Source organism: Sorex fumeus, unplaced genomic scaffold (genome assembly GCF_029834395.1).
Source record: "Sorex fumeus unplaced genomic scaffold, SorFum_2.1 ptg000015l, whole genome shotgun sequence".
NCBI classification, from domain to species: domain Eukaryota; kingdom Metazoa; phylum Chordata; class Mammalia; order Eulipotyphla; family Soricidae; genus Sorex; species Sorex fumeus.
Window position 1 is genome coordinate 863,617 of NW_026606072.1, and position 24,248 is coordinate 887,864.

Genomic DNA, 24,248 nt, shown 5'->3' on the forward strand with positions numbered 1-24,248 from the left:
ATCACATTCACAAAATACCATCATAGAAACACCCAGGTCAATGCTTCTTTTATTGTTACTGCCGTAATCCAGGTCACATACGTGCCTAGCTATAATGCTTGTATTTTTAATTATGGTGCTTGTTGGGATCATACGTCAGACTGTGGGGCTCATACACTTTTCTTTTGGCTACAGTACTTCAGTACTTGCCAGAGGTTAACATTCCTTTAGTTGTGATGCGCATATATATATATATATATATATATATATATATATATATATATATTGCTTGACCAGGTTCAGTAATGTCTCCATTGTGAGACTTCTTGTTACTATGTTTGGCATATTGAATATATCACAGGTAGCTTGCCAGGCTTTGCCGTGAGGGGAAGATACTCTCGGTAGCTTGCCGGGTTCTCCAAGAGGGCCGGAGGAACAGAACCTAGCTCAGCCAGGCCAGCAGCGCAAGGCAAACGCCCTACCGCTGTGCTATCACTGTACTTGATTTTGTTGGGGTCTGAAAAATCATTCATGGTATTGGGGATCACAAACAGGGCTGTTAGAATCCTGTTCAGGGCATGCAGTGGAACTGTAGAATTGATCCTGGTGACTGAACCCATGCGTCAGGCTGGTGAAACAGGTGCTCTAAAGACACTGAACTACTGAACTATCCCAGGGATCCTTGGTGGAGTACTGAAGGGAAGGTAGTCACAAGAGCTCCCAATGAATCATTCCTGCTGTAGAGCTACTTCTGACTCTTACTTCCACAACAACAGGACAATACCATTCTCTCTCCATTTCAGAAGCACAGAAGCAAGAAAGGGGACAGAGTGATGGAGCTGATGATCAGCTAATGGCTTCAGACATGTTTTTTTAGGCTTCAGAACACAGTGAAATCCACTGAAGACTGGGGTCCTATATAGACTGACCTCCCTAGAAATGGAAATAAAGTCATGAGCTTGGAGACTCAGATGGGAGAGGCAAATGCTGCCAAAATTTGGGGCTACTGAAAGGCTTAAGGGAAAAAGCAGAATCCAAGAGAAGAAAAAAGAAAAAAATTAGAACCCAATGATTGCTTATTTTATCCTAATAAATTTTCCTCAAATTCCATTTTATAGGGTTGGAAAGATAGCGTGTAGGAGGCACATGTCTTGTACGTGGTTGACCCTGGATTGATTCTCAGGAACACTTGGTCCCCTGAACAACTCTGGGAATGACTCCTGAGCAGAGAGGTACGAGTTGCTCCTGAGCACACTGGGTGTGACCTTGACCCCTCAACCCCACCTGCCTCACCAAACTACCAGAACCAAAACTTAAAAATTAACCACCCAAAACCCCAAACCCCATTTTATCTTTTTATTTTATTTCATCTTTTTTGGATTAGCAAAATGTACAACAAAATAAACCAATTATATATGGTCAGTACTGGCATACCTAACCTTGAAGCGCAGTTTTTTAAAAAATGAATAATTCATAAATTAAAAAATTGTCTGTATATTAACAATAGAATTCTGCTTTCTATTTATAAACCCTAGAAAATCTCATGTGAGTACCCCAGTGAAATCACAGATCAGTTCTGCATTTTCCCAAAGTAATTTCTAATCTCATTTGTCTCAGAACACCTCCAAAGAAAAGAAAAAAAGATTGTTAACAAAAGCGTAAGAGGGCTGTAATACAGAAACAATTTAGACCCTAAAGAGATTCAAATACTAGAACCGTGTTTTCAAAATATGCCTGCAGGTCACATTTAACTTCAGTGTCTGGTGAAATTGAATCATAAATTTAATTAGAAGAATATGTTATTGCTATTATTACAGTGGTATTGTGCGTGCGCACACACACACACACACACACACACACACACACATACAAACTCATAGGTTTGTGTAATAGAAGAGAAGGGGTCAAAAAATAGAGTCCCTGCTTAAAAAAGACAAAACCTAGAGGCAAAGTTTGGATTTAATTTGTTGGTGCTTATTGGATTTTCCTTTCATATCTTCAATGTTTTTTTTTTTTCTAAAACATCAGCTATACGTTAAAAACTGAAATCCCAATACTTGCTGAATTACAGAAGCGTTCTTAAATTTTGTGTTTATTCTTTTATCTTTTCTGCCTCTAGGGGGAAGTGTGTTTTCAACATTTCTGTTTCAGGAAGGCTATAAGCTTCACAAGGGTATTTTACAGTGTGACTTCAGAGGTTCTTTTCTAAAAATCTGAAAGGACCCTTTCTGTAGAACCTCTTGTCACTAGGAGGGGAAAGGTCACACAGATTGTAACAAGTGGTGGAGAAAACTTCTGCCTGGATGTGCTTCCAAGTGTCTGTACGTTGGCCTTGGAGGCAAGAAATACCAGCACTCAGGCACTGATTTTATTTCACAGAGTTAGAAAACAAAGACTTGAGTACTTTACAGAAAACTTGACACCTAATTTTAATAAACAATTTGAAAAAAATGGTTTGTGGACATTGACAAGATCATTTCTAAATCTTACAAAAGGTGATGATATCTCTAACAGTGTTTAAGACTAACACGGACTTTCAGCCAACTTCATTGTATTTTGCAGCACTTCTCTGTAAGTGCCTTTTATTTTCATCCAGCAAGTAAAACAAAGAGCAAGCACTCAGTGAGAAGGTTAGCAGTCTTTTGAATGATGCTTCTTCTTCCACCCCCACTTCAGTTTTACAAAATTGAAAAAAAGTATTTGAAAATTCAAGGAAGGAGTTCTTTTCCTTTTGATTTTTGGGCCACAGCTCCTGGTGCTAAGGGGACCAGGCCTGGCCTGCTCGCCAGGAGACCCCTGCTTGTTGAGCTCTCTCCCAGAGCATGGGATGAATATTTTCTGTATCTTCTTCTTTCTTGGTTTAACTCATCTTTTTACTGTTGTAGAGATTTGTATATAAAATATTAGCAATCTTCTGACTCTGCTCTATCTTTGAAACTTAATTACATATGAAATGAAGGTTTGCTATATAACATGCTTTACTTAATGATAGTTTTGTTTCCAAATTCTCTTTCACCTGGCATAATCGGGGGTGCACACTTGATCTCTTGCCCAGTTTCTTGAAAAAGATATTCTCAGGGGATGGAGAGGTTTTTAAATAACTCATTTTGTAATTGGTGGTGGTGGTGGTGGGAACTCAATTCTTCACGCAGGCAGTGGGAGTGTCTTAAAGACAGGGGTGAATTTAGAATCTATCCCACCGGCTGGGAATGTGTTCAGTAAGCACTTGCTTCGAATGTGCGAGCCACAGGGGGGGAGAAATCTTTTCCAGCCCAAGATTGGAGAATGCATATATATACATATACTGTTTGGGGGGGGGGAAATCTAATTGGATGGGAAGAAAACAAATTTATAGGGTCAAAACCTGGGTACTCCTATTTCTTGGTGGGTCTTCTTACAATCTGCTGTTTATTTTCGTTGGGAATAAAAATCCTAACTTCTGCACATTGGGAAATTCTCGGAGGTGCTTTGAACATCACCAAGAGTCCAACCCTGTCTTTTGGGGTTCAGCTGTGTAAATTGAGGGGCTCTTCCTGGTCACACCTTGTTTTGTCAGGATTTTGAGTGACTAACTGGAGAGGGAGCAACCCCAGAGACTGACACACCTTAGCGCGCTGCCCTAACAGTGACCCTCGTTGGGCAGCGCCTGGCGGAGGAGCGGAGCTCTTGGTGCCCCTGAAACCCCAGACTCTCTGCATAAGCCCATGCTACACCCCGCCCCGCGCAGAATCCTATCGCCATTGGCCCGCGTCCCCAGACACAGGGCAGAACCAGCGGTAATAGGAAACCCTGCTCCTTCTCTGTCTCCTGGCAACCAGTTTCCAAATCCATTAAGACCCTAGGAATTTGGATTCAGTCCTCGTCTGTCTCGGTCTCTGTCCTTCTTCGGGGTTCAGGGGGGAAGACTCAATTGTTGTGAATACTTCAATCTCACTTCTTAGTGTGTGTGTGTGGGGGGGGGTGCTGCTCCGGAGTGAAACCGTGGGTTCACGTCTTTTTTGCTAGTCATCAGCAGCTCTTAATAAATCAATGAAGGTTCTCGCAGGCGCTACAAAGTCCCGCTGAAAGATTCAGGCGCATCACTTGAAATCTCAAGGACCGAGCGGTTGAAGGTTAAAGCGTTGCCTGTCGTGACGCAGCAGGAGGTGCCAGCAAGCGATATGCAGGTGCCGTTATTGGCTGCGAGGCTTCTGCCTTCGGTGGCCACATCTCCGGGAACCCCAGTTTGCGTTTTTTTTTTTTCTGTTACAAAGGAGACTGACGGCTCTTGTGGGACTCGAAGTGGGGGTGGGGTGGGGGGCTGGGGGAAGACCACCCGAAACGACACAAAATAGCACAACCACAACAAAAAAACTTGAAGCCCATCAACCAACCCCAAATCAAACAGCGCTGTGGGTGCTGTGGCCAGCGGGAGGCTGCCGGCTTTTGCCGAAAGAGGGCGTCGGGAGGGAGGGTTTGAGACGCATCGGAATTTGTGAACTCGGACGCCCGGGCGAGGGAAAGACCACTTGAAAACATTTCCAATTTATTTTAATTTGCTGGACTTAAGTGTCCAGCACTCTCCCGCCCCATGTGGCGAGTTCACGTCGCTAAGGGCCTCGGTGTGCCACCACGTTGCGCTGGGACCTGTCCCGCAGCGGGCGGACCCGGGCGCGGCTCCTCTGAGCTTGTCTCGGCGGCCGAGGGGAACCGCGGGCCCGGGTCTCCGGGGCAGGAGCCACTCCCTGCTTGTCCCGACTCTGAGCACTGTGTGATGGTGCTCCTGGGAGAAGAAGCGGTTGGATTTCCGGGAGCTCGGAGGGGAGCGGAGCGTGCGCCGCCACCCCAGGGGACACTTGGGGGTGCTACCGGGGGGGGGGGGCGCGGAGAAGCTTACCTGGAATAGCTGGGTTAGCCCGGAGCACGCTTTGGAGATGGGGTTCAAGCCTTTATTTAATTTATTTATTTATTTTACCCCCCCCCCAGAAGCTGAGCGGTGGTTCCCCCCCCCCCACCCCCCGGCGTGGGGAGCAACAAGTTTCGCTTTGCTGCTAGCAGCGCGCGGCTGAGGGTCTGTGCGCGCCGACGCCGAGATCCCCAACACTGCGCGGACGCGGGGATCCCCAACACTGCGTCCGCAGGGAGGAGGTCGGCGCTGCGCCGCGGCTGGAGGTGCCACTGAAGACCCGGCGTCCCCGGTCCGCCATCTGGCCGTCCGCACTCGGGACCTTGGTCTTTGTTCCCCGACCTTGAGCCGGGGTCCAGAAAGGTCCTCTGCCCACTCCGAGGGGGCGCGTCGGGAGGAATCTGGACGAGATGAAAAAGAGGTGAGAGCGAGTGTATGTGCACATGTGTGTTGGTAGGGGGAGTGGGGAGGGGGAGGGGATACCTACGGATTATTTCTCCACCGAAACCACCCATTTCCCTACCCCCTACTCCCTCGCCTAATTACGTTTCGGCTTTTCCTTCCTTGCCTTCACTTTCTTTGTGTGTCGCGCGGGCTGGCATGTGCATTTCGGCACATGCAAACACAGTTCCTTTACCCCAGCGGGCAGCTGGAGAGGACTGTGCCACGTGCGGGCCCCGGCGGGGCGTGCGGCTCAGCGCTGCGGGCTCCCGCGGGTGCGGTGCGGACGTGGGCAGCTGCGGCTTTAAGGCAAAAGCCCGCGGCGGGCTGGGAGCGGGGGGTTAGGGACTGGGGAGGAGGAGGAGGAGGAGGAAGCGGAGGGGTGCGGGGAGGAGCCCTGATGTAAGAATGTTAATGAGAGGCTCCCCCAGCCCAACCCCCACCACTCCCTGTCCCCCCACCCCCACCCCCTGCTGGAAATACAAGCCCGCCTCGGCGCGCCTTGTGTGGTAACACGCTCCGCCGCTGCCACGCTATTTAAACGCGGGCCATGGATCCAGGAACCGGCGCGAATCAATGAGATCAAACGCGAGGGAGATGCACCGTCAATTACAAACACTCGGACAAGTCTAACTTTTTTTTTTCCTTTTACAAATACGCTTTCAAAAGCAACCTTAGCAACGCCCAAATAAGAAGCCACCTCTAAGCAAAATAGCATATATAAAGGGAGGACGAATATATATATTTATCATTAGTGTATATAAGTATATTCCAGGCGTACAGGTTTACACCCGGTGAACTTTTTTTTTCTTTTTTCTTTTTCTTTTATTTTAAACTAGTGGTATCGCAGAGAAGGACTCTTGCTCTCCTCTGCCTTTCGGCGAGTTACCGAAGGTGGGATATTCTCCTAGCACGCCCTAAGGGGCGTAGGGACCTCGGAGAGAAGAGAAGGGGAGAAAGAGGCAGGGTGGGCGGGTGTCACCGGGCGAGTCGGCGGCGAGGGCAGGAGCGTTCGGGCGGCACCATGCGGTCCCTGCCGGTGCTCGGCTTCTCCGCGTGCGCCCTGCTCTGCTGGGCGTTGCTGGCCGGCGGCACGGGAGGCGCCGGCGGCGAGGGCGCGGGCGTGGGCGCGGGCGCCGGGCGCCGGGAGAGAGAGGCGCTGCCGCCGCAGAAGATCGAGGTGCTGGTGCTGTTGCCCCAGGACAACTCGTACCTGTTCTCCCAGGCCCGGGTGCGGCCGGCCATCGAGTTCGCGCTCCGCAGTGTGGAGAGCAATGGGACCGGGCGGTGGCGACTGCCGCCCGGCACCCGCTTCCAAGTGACCTACGAGGACTCGGGCTGCGGCAACGGCGCGCTCTTCCGTTTAGTGGACCGCGTGGCGGCGGCTCGCGGCGCCAAGCCCGATCTCATCCTGGGGCCGGTGTGCGAGTACGCGGCGGCGCCCGTGGCCCGGCTGGCATCGCACTGGGACCTGCCCATGCTGTCGGCCGGGGCGCTGGCCGCCGGCTTCCAGCACAAGGACACGGAGTACTCGCACCTCACGCGCGTGGCGCCAGCCTACGCCAAGATGGGCGAGATGATGCTCGCTCTGTTCCGCCACCACCAGTGGACTCGCGCCGCGCTCTTCTACAATGACGACAAACTGGAACGGAACTGCTACTTCACCCTCGAGGGGGTCCACGAGGTCTTCCAGGAGGAGGGCTTGCACACCTCCTACTACAGTTTCGACGAGGCCAAAGAGTTGGACCTGGACGACATCGTGCGCAACATCCAGGCCAGTGAGCGAGGTGAGCAGGAGCGTGCCGCGGGCCCCCTGCCCCGACCAGCGGCTCTCCGTACCGGGTCCTCGAACCCCACTGCCCCGCGCGGCACGGGAGAACCTAGGGCGGGCGCGCGCGCGCGAGCGCGGGAACTCGTCCGGGAGTGTGGCCTGTGCCCGAGCAGAACTTGGATGATCAAGCGTCCAGGTGGTGGGCTGGGAGTAGAGGGTCCCAGGGAGGTGGAGGAGCAGGGGTGGGGATGGGGGTGGGCGGGGAGGGGCTTTTAGGTTGGCTGTTGGCGCGCGTCTGGGTCGGACAGGTGCTGTTTAACCGCGGGAGGATCTCCCCCAGCTCGCTCCCCCTTCTGCCGCACCCGGCTGGCCGTTTAGGGGTGCGTTCTGGTGAGCGTCCTGCTCCCGCGTCTCTGAGTATCCGGAGACGCCAAGAACTACCTAGTCTTTTCCTTCCTTCCTTTCTTTCTACACCCCTCTTCCCCCGACGTGCGTCCTGCTGAGAGCAGCTGACGTTCTGGGGTCCCGCGCGACCCGTTGGCCAGCTCAGGTCTGGGGTGTCTCCGTTCGGAGCCTCTCTTTCCCAGGTCTCAACTTTTCTTTTGAAGGCTCATTGTTTCGCCTTTCTCAGACCTTCCGCGGGCGCGCAGTCCCCTCGGGAAGGAGCTGCTTGTGGTTGTTCGGGTCGCGTCGCTCACGTCCAGGAGGAGATCGGATACCCAGAGATCTCTTTCCCGGGTGCCGCCCAAGTTTCCTTCTCCCACCCCCCCCCCCTTTTTTCTTTCTTTCTTCCCTTTTACTCTGTAGATCGGTGGGGGTTCATATAATAATAACCAAACTGTGTCAAGTGCTCAAGTCGGAGGGGCATGGATAGGGCTCCAGAGAGCCTAAGGGGAGGCGGAGGCTGGGGGAGAGGGGTGCGGGTACCCTTACCGCGAAAGCCCGCCTGGCAGCTCACTTTACTGCCCAGTAGACTGAGGCACGGTGGGCTGTGGTCCCAGCACAGGGGGCAGGTCCCTCTAGGTTGAAGTCAGGGTTGGGGTGTCAAGTCTCTCGGAATTCCACCCCTGAGCTCCCTCCACGCTCACGCTCTTGGGTTGCCACGGGATGGGCAAACGGGGAGACCCAAGGTGAGAGGGGCCGACCCGGCTTGGGGCTAGTCCGTGGCTCGGCACTGCAGGGCACCTGGGCGCTGGCCGCGGGGAACAACGCACCCGAGGCAGGGGCTCTCAGGAACAGGTGAGGGTGGACAGAGGCGCCAGGGAGGTTGGCGCTGCGGCCACCCGCTCCTCTTCCCGCACTCCGGGTGAACGCCCTTCTGAGAGTGAAGACGAGGGAGGTGTTGATGGCTGGGAGGCCAGGCCAAGTTTGGCGCATTCGAACTCCAGGCAATCCGCGCCTCTCCCTGCCAGGCGGCGGGCCGGCGGGGCAGGCGGATTAAGAAAAACGGGCGCTGGGACCCCGCTACGCATCCGCCAAACCGGGTCGAGAACCCCACATCTCTTTTTCCGCTCCATCTCTGCAGACCCCCTGCAGACATCGCGCCGCCTGGACCGGGGGAACCCAATTCCTCGAGGCCCGGGAATCAGCAGCTGATGATTTCCGGGGGCAGGCAGGGGATGGGGGTGCCCGTGCGCCTGCGGGCATCAGCTGCCACTTCCCGCAAGTCTGCAGAACAGCGGGGATCCCTGAGAGGGGATTCCTGCTCCACTTGAGGCAGCTGAACTAGAGGGGAGTTGGACGCCCGGCAACCTGGCTGGGACGCTAGAAGCCCGGGGGACGCGCGCGCGGAGTGGGGTGGGGGTAGGGGGTGTCCTGCTGTCGGGCTTGGGCTGTCAGAGGGCTTGGTCTACAAAGCCTGCTGCAGAAACGGGTTTCAGTTCCCCAAAACTCTTCCCCACAGTCTCTTCGCTGTTTATTTATTTATGGTTTGGGGCCACACCCGGCCCCGATGCTCAGGGATTACTCCTGGTTCTGCACTCTGGATCCCCAGCATCCCATAGTGTCCCCTGAATCAATCCTGGCATGCTGAGGTGGGGGAACCATAGCGAATGCCGGGAACCCCCAAACTGCGCCGGTCCAATGTAAGGCAAGCGCCCTACCCACTGTGCTATCTAGCTGCCCTCCCCCCACCCCCAATCACTTCGCCTTTTAAATTTTTACTTACCAAGTTTGAAACGGTCATACGAAGATTGCTCGTATGATCTTGTATATTATTTTACAGGTGGTAAAGTTACCTCATACTTCTCCTAAAATGTATTTTCAACAGGAACTTGGCCGATGTTCTAAAATATGGAACAAAATAACGTCTCCGCTCAATTTACACCCCGCCCCCTTAACACGAGAACTTCTTACTCTCCAGAGAGTTGCTTGATTACAAAACTTGGGCATTTTTTTTTTTTAACCAATCACCTTTAGCCTTGAATGGGCTTTAAAAAGAGGTTCTGTACAGGGGATCCTGTATACAGGCGGGGATCGGGGGTTGGGGAGTGGAACTTCTTTTAAACCTCTCTTCCCTGACCCCCTCCCCCCCTAAAGTGGGGTCCTAGGAAGCTCCTCTCTTGGGGCTGCAGGGAGGATTAACTGAGCAAACAAACTGGAATGCCTTGAAAGGGTGCCAAAGAAGCACTAAGTACCCAGTGAATGTGAGGTTTTGTTCTAGTTGTTATTAACACGCTTATGACAGTCATCCTAGTGGAAGGAACTCATAGAGAGGAGAGGCTGATTCAGTCTCTCTTCCTCTGCCTATTGTATGACCTGTGATGGTCACTGAGCTCTCTTTGCCTGATTTCCTGGTCTCTGAATCAGGAAGGTCAGAAGAGAACCCCACTTCTCCACAGGGATGTTTGGTGCTGCTCGTTTGAACACACACAAGTGTAAAAATATAACTGAACTTTAGAGGTGTTTGAAAATTCTATGTTAGACTGAGAACTAGAAAAGTATTACCCTTGGGGCCAGAATGATAGTACCATGGGTAGTGTGTGACCTGAGTGGATCCCCAGCATCCCATAGTGTCCCTGAGCACCTCCAGGACTAATTCCTGAGTGCAGAGCAGGAGTAACCCCTGAGTACCCCCAGGTGTGCACCTCCCCTAGAAAAAAAAGTTTTATTCTTATTTGGGGGATTTGGGGGGCTCAATTTATCTTTAAAACAAGATCATCTTGCTTGAATCTCTTAAGGAGGAAGACACTTATAGAGGGAGACAATGTTGGGGCCAGGGGGAGGGGAAATAATACAGGAGTGTTGGGCATGGAGTCGAATCCTTAGACCCACGTGCTTTTCTTGCCCTCAGCATTGCCTGGTGTGGCCCTGGAGGCCTCCTGTCAGTACTGTTGGGGTCCCTTCATGAACCCCCAACACTTCAACGTCCCTGACCTTGGGCCTTTGCTTTGAGCCTTTCCCATTGGCAGAGAATCACAACGAATGGTCCCAAGTCCCTATGAGCCTCTCTTGGGAGCTCCCAGAGTGTAAAAATTGAAAAGCTTCCACTTGAAATAATATAATAAAAGCTCATTTGACTCTGCTCTATGAGAGAAAATGGGAGAAAAAAGGAATACCAGACATTCATTCATTTAGGGATTTACCATCAAAGTCAGTAATTTAAATATTTTCTCTAAAAAAGACAACATATGTCATTGAGATAAGTACATCTGTCTGAGCATATATAGGTAAATATCTTTATCTCAAAGGGATTAAATTATAGGGTCATTTGAATTCTTCAATATTCTATACTCAATAGCAAATTCATTTGTCAAATGGTTGGTTTAGAAAGAATAATACTTTTAAGCTTTTTCTTAGTTTCAGTGTGTTAGCCATTGAGGTTTATCCAAGGCATGATTATTGCTAATTAAAGATAGTTTTTTTTTATGTAACAAAAGCTAGAGTTTTGTCTAAGATATAGAACTAGAAGTACTTTCATAGGATGAAGTGTGCTTTTATCCATTTAGCTATGAACATGTTATTAATCTGGGCCTGCATGACAACTGTAGTGATAACAATATTTAATCAGTCGGAGTCATTTATTTTTAGAATAAGTCTGGGGTAAATGACATAGTGGTTGATCAGAGTTTCTAAACAGAGAACTCACAATGAGTAAATAAACACAGTGGGGGTAGGAGGAGAACATTGGATAGAAATGGAATAGAAGCAATTTTATGAACAACTGATGTAAAGGTTCAGTCTCTTTGGTAAACAACAGTTAATGTACAGTATTGAAAAAAACTACTTTTGGGGAGCGGGCTGTGTGGACCAGCGAGGTCAAGACTTGGTCCCAGTGAGGCAGGTTGCTTAGGGTCAGTGATTAGGGACCTCCAATACTATATCTAGGGGTAATTAACCTATGAAGTGCTAAGGATAGAGTTTGGGGCCTTGTACATGCCAGGCATACATTCCAGCCATTTGAGATAGTCCTCCCACCTCTGAGAAAACACTCACCTCCAATTTTATTAAGAAGCTGTGATTTGCAAGACTGTTTAGACATATAGTTCCAACCACCGGAGTGTCATTGTGTTTCCAAGTATTTCTAAGTCCTCCGTTCCCCACCAGAAACTTGGTTTTGTAGACAGAATTTCAGTGTCTGTTACCTTTGGCCATTTGTTATTCCCTCACTATGTTTCTTAGTATCCCACATACCAGAGAGATCATTTTGTATTTGACCCTCACCCTCTGACTGACTTCAGTCCTGTGATGCCCTCTAGTTCCACCCATATAGCAGCAAATTTGCCTGATTTCACCTTACTTATAGCTGAGTAATATTCCACCATGTAAGTACACCACCATTTCTTTACCTTTTCATCTGTTCTTGGAGACTTAGATCATTACTAGGTCTTGGCTACTGTGAATAGTACTGCGGTGAATATAATGCAGATATCTTTTTGAAATATTGTTTTTGAGCTCTTGGGGTAGATGCCAAGAAATATAATTACTGGGTCATAAAAGCCTATTTTTAATTTTTGAGATATCTCCATACTAGAGAAAATAATTTTTAAAGTTGTATTTATTATTTTTTTAATCAAAGTTAATTGTACAACTGTATGGTTTAAAAAGTCAGAAAATTGCATGATATATAATAAACAAGTATTTTCCGTCTTTTTCATGTCATTGCTCATTTTTCAGAGGAAATTATTTTCAAATGTCATAGCTCTCTGTAGGTGTTTATATTCATCCCTTTAAATAGCCTGTTATTTCTATTTCTTTGATTTTAGGTCTTGTCTCTTACCACACTCAATTTTTTCTTCTTGTCATTCTCTCAATATGATCACACCAGAAGTTTTGATTAGTACAGTGTTTGGTATCATTATTGCCCTCTAAATGTTATCCAGCTGGGCTATAATGACATTTCCTTTCTTGCCCTACTGTTCTACCCCCACCCTCCAATCTCCAGAAATCAAAAAAAATAGACTTTTGTTTGTTTGCTGTGAACTTACCATGAACACGTCTACCAGTCTTCATTTTAAACCTCACTTAAACCTCCTTGAACTACTCTAGTTTGGTTATTTATCCAAGGCTGCCACACAGTTGTCACTCTACAGTCTTCCTTCAGTGTCCAACTCCGTTTCTCATCTTGGCTGGATTCCTCTGTGCTCCTCTTTCTTAGCTTGTGCCCTTGTTTTGGAGGAACACGTCTGAGAAAGTATGGATAAAGTTTGAGATCTCCCTTGACGGAAAGTTTCTTCTTCCTATCCTATCATCGGGTAATATAAAATGACATATTGAAAATCATTTTTTCTCAAAATATCCTTCTATGTTATTAGAAAACTTAAATGAGTTTGAATTCTTTGCCTTTTTTGAAATTCTTTTCTGAAAAATTATTTGTGTATTTATTTATTTGTTTGTTTTTGGGTCAAAACTGGTGATACTCAGGGTTAAGTCCTGGTTCTTCACCCAGGAATTATTCTTGGTGGTGCTGGGCAGGGGTAGAGCAGTAGTCAGCTGCATGCAAGACAAGTGCCCTGTCCACTGTACTATTGTTCTGGACCCTGGAAAATTTCTTTTTTTTTTTTTTTGGCTTTTTGGGTCACACCTGGCGATGCACAGGGGTTACTCCTGGCTCTGCACTCAGGAATTACCCCTGGTGGTGCTCAGGGGACCATATGGATCCTGGGACTCGAACCCAGGTTGGCCATGTGCAAGGCAAACACCCTACCCGCTGTACCATTGCTCCAGCCCCGACTCTGAAAAATTTCTTAACTTCTTCTTTCCTTCATTCCCCCATTAACCCTTTAACCCTGCTCTTAAGTTATTTCTTTTATTTCATTAATTTTCTGTTTTCCTTTCTGGAATTTGTTTTATTTAGATTTTAGACATCCTAGATTGATATTCGGGCTGGAGCGATAGCACACTGGGTAGGGCGTTTGCCTTGCCTGCCTCCGATTCGATTCCTCCACCCCTCTCAGAGAGCCCAGCAAGCTACCAAGAGTATCTTGCCCGCTTGGCAAATCCTGGCAAGGTACCCGTGACGTATTTGATATGCCAAAAACAGTAACAACAAATTGTGAGACTTTGCTGGTGCCCACTTGAGCAAATTGATGAACAACAAAAGGACAGTGCAACAGTGCTACAGGTCGATATTCTACTTTTCTTACTTTCTTTTTAAAATTTATCCACATAAAATTATAAAATTTTAAATGAGTACATTTAAAATTTGCGCATATATATAAATGTATATACATACATACACACACATACATGTACTGTGTGTTCATCTGAGATGTTTCTTTGACTCCCCCAGAGTACTAATAGTTTCGATTTTCCATTTTTTTGCTACAATTTTAATTTGTATGACTCACACAAGGTGCCTTGCCTCCACAAAGCAGCATCTTCCCTCCCCCGCCTCCCCCCACCCACTTCTGCGTAAATGGAAGACAGCTTCAGGAGTAAGATGGATAATATTAAAATATTGTCTTTTTGCGGGGGAGGTGGCACACTTGGTGGTACCAAGGGGCTGATCCTACAGCAGCTACTCCCAGTGGTACTTAGGGGACCCTGTGGTGCTGGTGATTGAACTCAGGGCTCCTGTGTGCAAAGCATGTGCTCTAGCCCTCAGGGTCAGCTTTCTGGCCCCCAAACATTGTTGTTATTATAGATAAGACCTATTCAAGACTGGACTTAGCTCTGTTTCTGAAAGGGCCTGCTTGTTACTTTTCCTCTTGCCCACCCAGCCTGATCATCCACGGATTGACAATTAGTGCCAATCAGCTGCAGATGCCCCTTACACTTGATGAAAGTGGCCTGTATGCAAGCAGACATACTTCTAGGAGGAAGGAGAGAGGAATGAGCCTTGTGGGAAGATTTTCTTCTTCCAGACTCACTGATAAGACACTTCTTTTCCTCCAGGGCTCAAGAGTAGGTGGGGGGTACAGGAAGAGTTGAAGATACAGTGAGTGACAAGGAGAGTTGCGAATCTGAGATGGTCGGAACGGAGAAAGCATTATCTCCTAATTTGGTTGTGACAGCAGAAAGTTTTTTGATTCTTTGAGTGGATTTCTCTAGACACCCTTTTGCACTCCTTTCTCTGTGAGTGACTGCATGAATGTCCTGCAATAGTGAAAAGTCTGTTTAGAAGAAATGTCAATTAGTCGGGGGAGGGATGTGTGTGACCTGAGATACCCCTAAGTCGTTGGCAAGGAGGAGAGAACGGAGTAGAATGCTGTAACGTCTGTTCAGACATGTAAATTGCACTAATACCCTGTTGTAGAAGTTGTGCAATTTCACCAAATATTGCAACTTAGTTATTTAGGTTACTTAAATAATGTATTTAAAATAGATTATTTAGATACTTAAATACATGAGAAAGTTTTTTAATTTTGGGGGGACACTCCCAGCTATGCTTAGGGCTTCTTCCTGTCTCTGTGCTTGGGGATCACTCCTGGTGGGGCTCGCGGCTTGGGGACCATATATGGGAGAGTGGGGATTGAATCTGGCTTGGCTGTGTGCTTGCTTGCTTGCTATCTCCTAAGCCCCACAAAGAATCTTATTTGACCTTCACTTATGCAGATTGAAATAGGGCTAGCCAATGTTGTCTTTTTCTTTCTATAAATCTTACTGACTATTAGCAATTGATGGCAGCTGCCTTAACTCTGAGTATGACTGCAAACTTCCCACATGTGTGCATTACTGTCTGTCCCCCAAAACTGTTTATGTCACTGTGCTTTTTATTATAGTATGCAAAATACATTAGTGATATGAACTTATGACATGTGAGTAGAAAGAAAAGGTTATCTTAAAAATTTTTTTTGGTTTTATTCTTAAATTGAGGTATGATGACATAGAGTCATATTGGTTCCAATGGTCCAAAGTGATGGTTTGATATTTGTATAAGTGCAAAACAGTCACCACGGTATAAGGCTAGTTAAAATCCATCACTAGAGGCTGGAGTGATAGTACAGTGGGTAGGACGTTTGCCTTGTACACAGCCGACCCAGGGTTTGATCCTTGGCATTCCATATGGTCCCCTTAGCACTGCTAGGAGTAATTCCTGAATGCAGAGCTAGGTGTAACCCCTGAGCATTGCCGGGTATGACCCAAAAATCCCCCTTCCCCCCAATAAATAAAATCCATCACCAAACAAAGATACATTTATTTTTGTGATCAGAATTTTTAAGATCTGCTTTTGGAGAAGCTTTCAGATATGCAATAAAGAATTATTAACTAATCCCTGGGCTGTGCACTGCGTCCTCATAACTGCCACTTGCTGCCTTTGGAAGAGGAACCACCAGTCTGTTCTCTGTATCTGTAGCTTGGCTTAAAAATCAAAACTATTAAAAACCCTCTGTTAGCTAAAAATACTTGTTGAATGAAATAGTCATCAGAAATCAGGCAATATCTTACAAATCTAGGTGGATACTGCACTCTGATCACTTTGCAAACCTCTGTAAGAATTTGTTCCAACTGAAAGTGGAAGACTGTGGATGGTCACTCAAGAGAGATAAGGAGGAACATAATAAAAGTCTGCCTAGATACACACAGTGCCGCCTTGAGTTCTCTTGCTCAGTCCAGGCAGATATGGACATTTGTTAAAGAATGCATCTTTCCAAAAAAGGTTGGTACTGATGGTGATGGCGACAGAGAGGTGGAGATGGACCAGGAATGTAAAAATAGGCAAATGTATGGCACAGGTCAGTATTGTCAGCAGCCCCATTCAGGATGTTTGTGTCCGAGCCTAAGAACACACACCGCCTGTTCTGAATCACGTACCTGAACCTCCTTGGTGCTTGCTTAGGGGACTGGCAGAGCTTGGCACCTTTGGAGGCCTGAATCTTCCAACAGAGCTCCCTGACCCTGATTCCATCATCACTGACATCCCCTCTGCTCCTGGCCTGGCTCTCTATGTTCAAGTGCATAATGGTCAACTCACACATGTTTGTGATCGAGCCAGAGTGATAGTACAGTGGGTAGGATGCTTGCCCTGCAGGTGATTGACCCTGGTTCATTCCCTGGCATCCCATATGGTCCCCTAAATGCACCAGGAGTAATCTCTGAGCACAGAGCCAGGAATAAGCACAGAGCCAGGAATAAGCTCTGAGGACCACTGGGTGTGGCTCAAAAAATTAACAAACAACCCCCTCTCATGGAAAAAAATGTAAAAAAACAAAACACCCCGACCCCCCAACCATGTTTGTCATCACTGTAGTCCTCATACTATTGAGGTGGCCTTCGTTTCTGAACATCCTGTGTTCTGGACTCTGTCCACTAGCACGGATTTGCCTCTTCCTCTGTGGACAGCAACAGTGTGTGCTTGTGGGAGTTTCGGGCCAGGCTCTGGGCTGTGATCAATGGATTAAGAAATTGAGAGCTGCCCAGCTCACTTTCTAGGGTGACCTGGAGTTGCTGCCTCCTTAGGAATCCACACTCTTGAAACTGACTCAGCCCCTGACAGTCACTTTTTGACTGTTCTGTGGGACTGTTCTAGGCTGTTTTCTTAAAAGAAGGGTCAGCATCAAATCGGAGCAAAAAGTGGGGGATGGGTAGGCATCTAGAGGTGGTTAGAAATGGTGAGTTGCTTTGCAAGCATCTTTACTGCGGCACCTTGGAATTTAACTCTTTACCCTCAAACATAAAACTGTATGTGTCCAGGACCAAAACACAACTATAGACCTTGGAAGAGTTTTTGTCTTGGTCTCAAAACTTGCTCCACAGAGCTTTGGGTCTGTACAGCAAGCCCCTTTGTAGTAAGAAATGCCAGCGTCCCGGATAAAAGGTGCAGAGTGAATGTGGGCAGCAAATGGAACATCAACAAGGCGAGTGCTGCTCCGAGCAGGTTGCCAAGGCAGCCTTGGCGCAGTTCGTAGTTGGTTTGACGTCTTTCAGCACCCCTGTTTCACAAAGAGCGCACACATCTCCGAGGGCTGGCATGCTGGGTGATAACGCGTGCGCGCACAGAGCCCAGGCCGCCAGTGGCTCCTGATGGCTTGATGCATGCCTGCGTGCAGAGGGTCCAGCCACAAGGATCCTAATAACTGGGTAGACTGGGTCACAGGGCAGCGATATTCTGGAGCTGTGCAAAACCTCTAACGCCAAGGGTTGCTTTACCCTTAGCGCCCTGGGAGGGACTGGGAACTGGCCCGAAGGTGCCCAGACAGCGGCAGAACAATATTTCCACATTAATATTGTTCCCTGCAGTCTCAGATTTGCCAGATGAGTTACGTTTGCCCTTAAGCCATTCAATTCACTTTTTCAGGAAACAGTTTACAGTGCATTTACTATAAAACGTGGTTGGTCTATTTTACCTTTTTTTAAAAAAAATAATTAAGCAAATCTGGCTCTTTGTTTGAAGCATTTACTTATTTTTCTGTCTTTATCTTTTGTGAAGTAAAGCAGTTTAATTAGAAAATAGGAGGGGAATAGTGGGAGGGGGGATTTGGAGTGATCCATGTGAGGAGAGAACATGGGCTCTCCAGAGAAGAGAGGGCCTATTTGAAGTATTAAAACAAAACCAGCAGCTCTATTTTTAAATAATTTTATACTTTTGGAAACAATATAAGAAAGAATAAAGAGCCTTGTAGAATCTTCTAGATTTTTGCCAGTTGTAATTATTAGAACATAGATACTTCAGCAGTTGGGATCTCCTCCTACCTCTGTCCTCCCATCCCTTTTATTTCCTCCTCTTCCTTGCCTTCTTCTTCCCGCCCTCACTTCCCTCCATCTTCCTCCCTCCCTTCTTACCCTATATATCTATATCTATATCTATACGTATGTACATACACATATAGATGGACACAAAAATATCACTGTCTTTATAGGAACCATTTGAGCATAGCGTTTATGCTTCTTTATCCTCAAATACATATTCAAGGATGTTTCCTAAAAATAAAGATATTCACTCATATACCTATCGTAGTTATGAGAAATCACAACTTTTTTTTTTTTTTGCTTTTTGGGTCACACCTGGCGATGCGCACAGGGGTTACTCCTGATTCTGCACTCAGGAATCACCCCTGGCAGTGCTCAGGGGATCATATGGGATGCTGGGAATCAAACCCGGGTCGGCCGTGTGCAAGGCAAATGCCCTATCCACTGTGCTATTGCTCCAGCCCCGAGAAATCACAACTTTTAACACAATGCAATGCTATGATCCAGTTGACAGCTCTTATTCACATTTCTCCAGTTGTCTCAATAATGCCTTTTATAGCAAAACTTCCATATTTATCTTTCCAGATCAGGATTCAGTTGAGGGTCACCACTGATTTTAATTTTCCAGTCTTTGACCTCTGTTTTTTATTCTTTTTCATGCTTCCTTGGCCTGTCTTATTTTTCATGAAATAGACTGCTCTCAAGAGTGTGGGCCGGCTGGCCGGCTGTTCTTTGGCTGCTACCCAGAATGGGGCTGTGGCTGCTTTCTCTGATTGGATGCAACTTTGTCAATGTTGACATTTAGGGTTCTGTTTGTGTTACCTTAAGAAGCTTGTTGATTGTGCTTGGTGGTGGTGGCAATGATGGTGGTGGTGGTGGTAATAGTGGTGTTGGTGGTGGTGATGGTGATTGTACTGACAGTGATGATGATGGGCGTGGTCGAAGTGGTGGTGGGGGCGGGCTGGAGCGATAGTACAGCGGGTAGAGCATTTGCCTTGCACGAGGCCAACCTGGGTTTGATTCCTAGCATTCCATGTGGTCCTCCGAGCACCACAGGAGTAATCCTTAGTGCAGAGCCAGGAGTAACCCTTGGGCATCGCCAGGGGTGACCGAAAAAGCAAAACAAAACAAAACAAAAAAGAAATGGTGGTGGTTATGGTAGAGACAGTTTATTCCATTATGTGGTGGGTTAGTTGGGTTTCTCCACTTGGAAGTTACCATCCTCCCTTCTGTAATTAATCAGTAATCTGCAAACAGTTTCTTTAGGAGGATGGAGATTCTCTGCTCCTTGTCAGCCACCCCGCACTGACCTCAGCTTCTGGCTGTCCTCTGTGCAGGGGTGTTTGACCATGTGGTTTGTTCCTCCCTCTCCAGTTGTGATCTTGTGTGCGAGCAGCGACACCATCCGGAGCATCATGCTGGCAGTGCACAGGCACGGGATGACCAGTGGAGACTACGCTTTCTTCAACATCGAGCTCTTCAACAGTTCTTCCTACGGTAACTCTTTCCAGAATTTTCTGCCACAGCCATGGTGAGAAAGTGCCAGTGGTGGGAGTTATCTCAATAGATTAGATTTTCATAAATAAGATTTTCATAATTGGCGATTATGAGTATTCCCATGATTTGTGGTAAGTTTTCACGCTTTTCATATTGGAGAGTTGACTTGGAGCCAAAAGATACCAGGGGACTTATCTAGCATTCATTCCAACGATCATAAATCCAGGGTGTCTCCCTGTGTGTTTTCAGCTGCAGGTTGCCAGCTGATTATTGGAATACTTAGTGAGGTTTAGAAAGAATGTTTAATAGAATAGAACAGACTGACATCTCTCAGTGCAATGAAATAGAATATGTTGAAGAGATTGATACATGCCACATATATTCTTTCATAGAACTTGTATATTAATAGTATAATTGCATGTTTGTGAATATATGTGTGACACATATGTTCATAATGGCCTATGATGCGAACAAAACCTCAACCGTTTATGTAAACAGACGCAAAAAGGTCTGAATCCATTGCTCCTGGCCCCCTTCCTGTCCAGATCACTGCTGATTACACCCCTTCTATGTAGAAGTTTGAGAACTTCTAACATGTGTGACTGAGTGTCTTATTCCTTAAATTGTATCTGGGGAAGTTCTCAGGGTTCCTGTGATGGAGGATGTTTAAGGATGTGATCAAGATTACAACTCTTCCCCCCTCGTCTTGTTGTGAGGGTCCCTCTAAAGTAGGCACTGTAGGGTTATGGGGCACTTTCTTAAATACTACTCTCTGGCTACTCAAAGCCGAGCCATTGTAGGGAGTTGTAAGTAAGTGTGTGTATCATGTCCACTCCCCAGTTCTTGCTCTTGAGAGAATCAGGATCTAAACCTTAAGCATTTATTTACCTCAGTTTCATGTTATGGAACCCAGGTTGACTTAAGCAATAGATTATTGTTCATAAATAGATAATAAAATACAATTCTCACTTGGTTGGAGAAAATTTGCTGGAACCCAAACTAGCAAGTTTCCTGTGGAGATTTATGCCTTGTTGGGTAAATATTCCAAGTTTTCTTCCTCACTGTGATCTTCCATACTCTTTTCACCCCAACCAAATGCTGGCTTCACTTCTTGGCCCACTATCAGGATGTAGTTGTATGAGAATTGACTACAGTACTGCGTTCATGGAGATAGTGGTGGAGACTGGTGAAAAATTGAAAATGTTTATTCTGTGTTTTGCAAGTTGGTAATTAAAATCTAGAACTTGGAGGCAATTCATAAAAATGCACATGATAAATGGGCAGGTATCCTACAGATGTGAGGAAGGGACTGGAATCCCTTTGCTCCACAGGTAAACCTTGTATTGTATTTTATCTGCCAGTTACCATAGAGGTGTATTGTAGAAAATGTGGGCACAGAAATACAAAGTGAAGAAAATAAATTACCATAATTCTACCACCTAGATGAAAATACTTTAAAAAGTGTGTATGTTCTCTTTGATAAAAATTTCTAAGAAAATTTTTTTATTAAAATGATTATTCTATAATGTCCAAAAGGGAGGAGAGAGAGAGAGACAGAGACAGAGACAGAGAGACAGAGACAGAGACAGAGAGATAGAGACAGAGAGATAGAGACAGAAACAGAGGGAGATAGACAGAAACAGAGAGACAGAGAGAGAGAAGAGAAGAGACGAGAAGAGAAGAGAAGAGAAGAGGAGAGAAAAAGAAGAGAAGAGAAGAGAAGAGAAGAGAAGAGAAGAGAAGAGAAGAGAAGAGAAGAGAAAAGTGCTTCCCATAGAGGCAGGTTGAAGGAGGGTGGTGGCATGAGGAAAACTGGGGACATTGGTGGTGGGAAATGCACACTGGTGAAGGAATGGCTGTTGGAACATTATATGACTGAAACCCAATAATGAACAACTTTGTAACTGTATCTCACTGGGATTCAATTAAAAAATTAGGTTATTTACTAAATAAATATGACTCAAAGTTGAAAAAAAGATAAAATGATCATGCTAGTTATAGTAAAACTTTATAGTAGCACTAAAGTTGTCATGTCATCTTAATCAATCTCTTACATTTTAATATGTATATTATTCCCATTTTTTTCTTTGCTATTGAGAACAGTGCTAGGGGCCAGAGAGATAGTACAGTGGGTAGGGTGCTTGTCTTGCTTGTAGCTGATCTGGATTTGATCCCTGGCACCATATATGGTCCCCTGAGCCTGCCAGGAGTGATCCCTGAGTGCAGAGCCTGGAGTAAACCCTAAGAATTGCTGAGTGTGGCACCCCAAAAGGGAACAATGCTATGTAAGTAGTCTTGCATGTACGTGTGAACATGTGCATTTATATATGTGGATGAATATTATCTCTGAGAAAATTTCTAGACGTAAACTTTCTGGGTCATAGGTTACATAATTTAGGTTTTGAGAGTATTGCCAAGTTGCTTCTCCAGAGGTTTCTCAGTTTATACTTCTGTAACAACTGGAAGGTTGTTTATTTATTTATTTATTAAAATTTTTATTAGTGAGACACCATGAGGTACAGTTGTAGACTTACAAATTTTTGTGCTTGGGTTTTTTGATCATTATACAATGATCAAATACCCATCCCTCCATCAGTGCCCATTTCCCACCACCATGGATCCCAGTATCCCTCCCACCCCCCATCCCCCCCATCCCACCCTGCCTCTGTGGCAGGTTGTTTTTTAATATCTTTGTCAGCTTGTCATGTTACTTTAAGTTTGATTTATTTGATTTTTTAGTGTCCATAAAGAAGCATTTTTCATTTCCTTCATTTATTTTCTCTTCTGTTGCTGATAACTATTTCATAATATTTCCTTATTGTTTAAATTGTAGTGGCTTTAGAGAATATGTGACTATTTGTTTTATTTAGTTTCCAATGATTCCACACAGTAATCCTTGTTCCAGTTGTTTTTATAACAATTTCAAATAATAATTTCAGTGTCAATTTCAATGTCTAATAAATTTTAATATCAACTTTATAGCAATTTCAAGTAACAAGCAATTTTCTCTCTTTTTTGATAGTTGATTATTTTAGTTCTTTTTCTTGGCAGAGATCCTCAGAATAATTACTCTATCACAGTGGTGATACTGAATTTCTGGTGTTTTATCTTGAAGTAGATATTAAAGTATACTTTCATTCCTGGTTTATTAGCTATTGTTTGAAAAGTTGATAATGATTATTGAACATTATCAAATACTTCAGACATTTTCTCTAACAAATTTTCTAATATTGAGTAGTAGTAGAATACTTGGAATTGCATGATTTTTAAAAAATCTTGACATGATTTTTTAAAAAGACATAATGATTATCTTCAGTTTTTAAGCATTTTGTTTTATTCATAAGTGAGAGAGGACAGTAGTTTTCTAGCCTTGAGGTGGTTTTGCTAGATTTGGAGAGCAGTTTTATATGAACTTTGGAAGATTAATTAGTATACCTTCCATTGTTTTTGTCCTCTCGGATAGTTTATAGAACATAAAATTATTCTTGAAAGTTGGACACAATTTAGTATTATATGTGGACCCAATTTTGTTTTTGAAAATTAAAAAGAGTTGGAATGATTTTAAAACTTATGGAAAACTTGCAATGTAAAATAGAAAGTTCATATTCAGTTTCCTTAAATGTTAACCATTGAATGGCCAAAACAATTTTACCATGGTATGTTTCTACTAAATTATAGGCCTTATTGAAATTTACCTTCCCTTCATTTATTTATTTATTTTTATCGAATCATCATGAAATACAGTTACAAAGCTTTCATGTTTGAGTTTAGTCATACAATGAACACCCATCCCTCCACCGGTGCACATTTTCCACCACCAACGTCCCCAATATACCCCCCCACCACCCCTCCCCCTGCCTCTATGGCAGACAATTTCCCCCATACTCTCTCTCTCCTTTTGGGCTTTATGGTTTGCGATACAGGTACTGAGAGGCTATCACGTTTGGTCCTTTATCTACTTTCAGCATACATCTCCCATCTGGACTTATCTCTAACCATCATTTACTAAGTGATACCTTCTTTATTTCATCTGCCTTCTCCCCCAACTCATGAGGTAGGCTGCCAACCATGGAGCAATATTCCTGGTCCTGTCTCTACTGTCCTTGGGTGCCAGTATCATAATATGTTATTTTATATTCCACAAATGAGTGCAGTCATTCTATGTCTGTCCTTCTCTTTCTGACTCATTTCACTGAGCATGATACTTTCCATGACCATCCACTTATAAGCAAATTTCATAACTTCATCTCTTCTAACAGCCGCATAGTATTTCATTGTATAGATGTAATAAAGTTTCTTTAACCAGTTGTCTGTTCTAGGGCACTTGGGTTGTTTTCAGGTCCTGGCTATTGTGAACAATGCTGCAATGAGCATACAGGTGCAAGTATCATTTCTACTGTGCTTTTTTGCACCCTCGGGATGTATTCCCAGAAATGGTATTGCGGGGTCATATGGAAGCTCACCTTCCCTTCTAATCCTTTCTCTGTCCCAGAATCCAGCCCAGGACTCCACATTGCCTTCTACTGTTGTGTCTCTGTATCTCCCCCAACTGTGAGAGTCCCTCAAGTTTTATTTCTTGTGGCCTGACTCATTGATACAACAATT

At 45.6% G+C, this 24,248-nt stretch overlaps 1 protein-coding gene across 2 annotated transcripts in view; it reads left to right on the forward strand.

The window, feature by feature from the left end:
* The first annotated feature begins 6,037 nt into the window (after positions 1-6,037).
* NPR3 (natriuretic peptide receptor 3) overlaps positions 6,038-24,248 on the forward strand; it is a 75,799-nt gene continuing 57,588 nt past the window's right edge. The window contains exons 1-2 of one of the 2 annotated variants that reach the window (XM_056112158.1): positions 6,038-7,092; positions 19,521-19,643. In XM_056112158.1, the coding sequence (XP_055968133.1) occupies positions 6,330-7,092; positions 19,521-19,643 (886 nt within the window). In that variant the 5' untranslated portion in view covers positions 6,038-6,329. The remainder of the gene's footprint in view (positions 7,093-19,520; positions 19,644-24,248) is intronic. The other variant, XM_056112157.1, reaches the window with a different exon arrangement.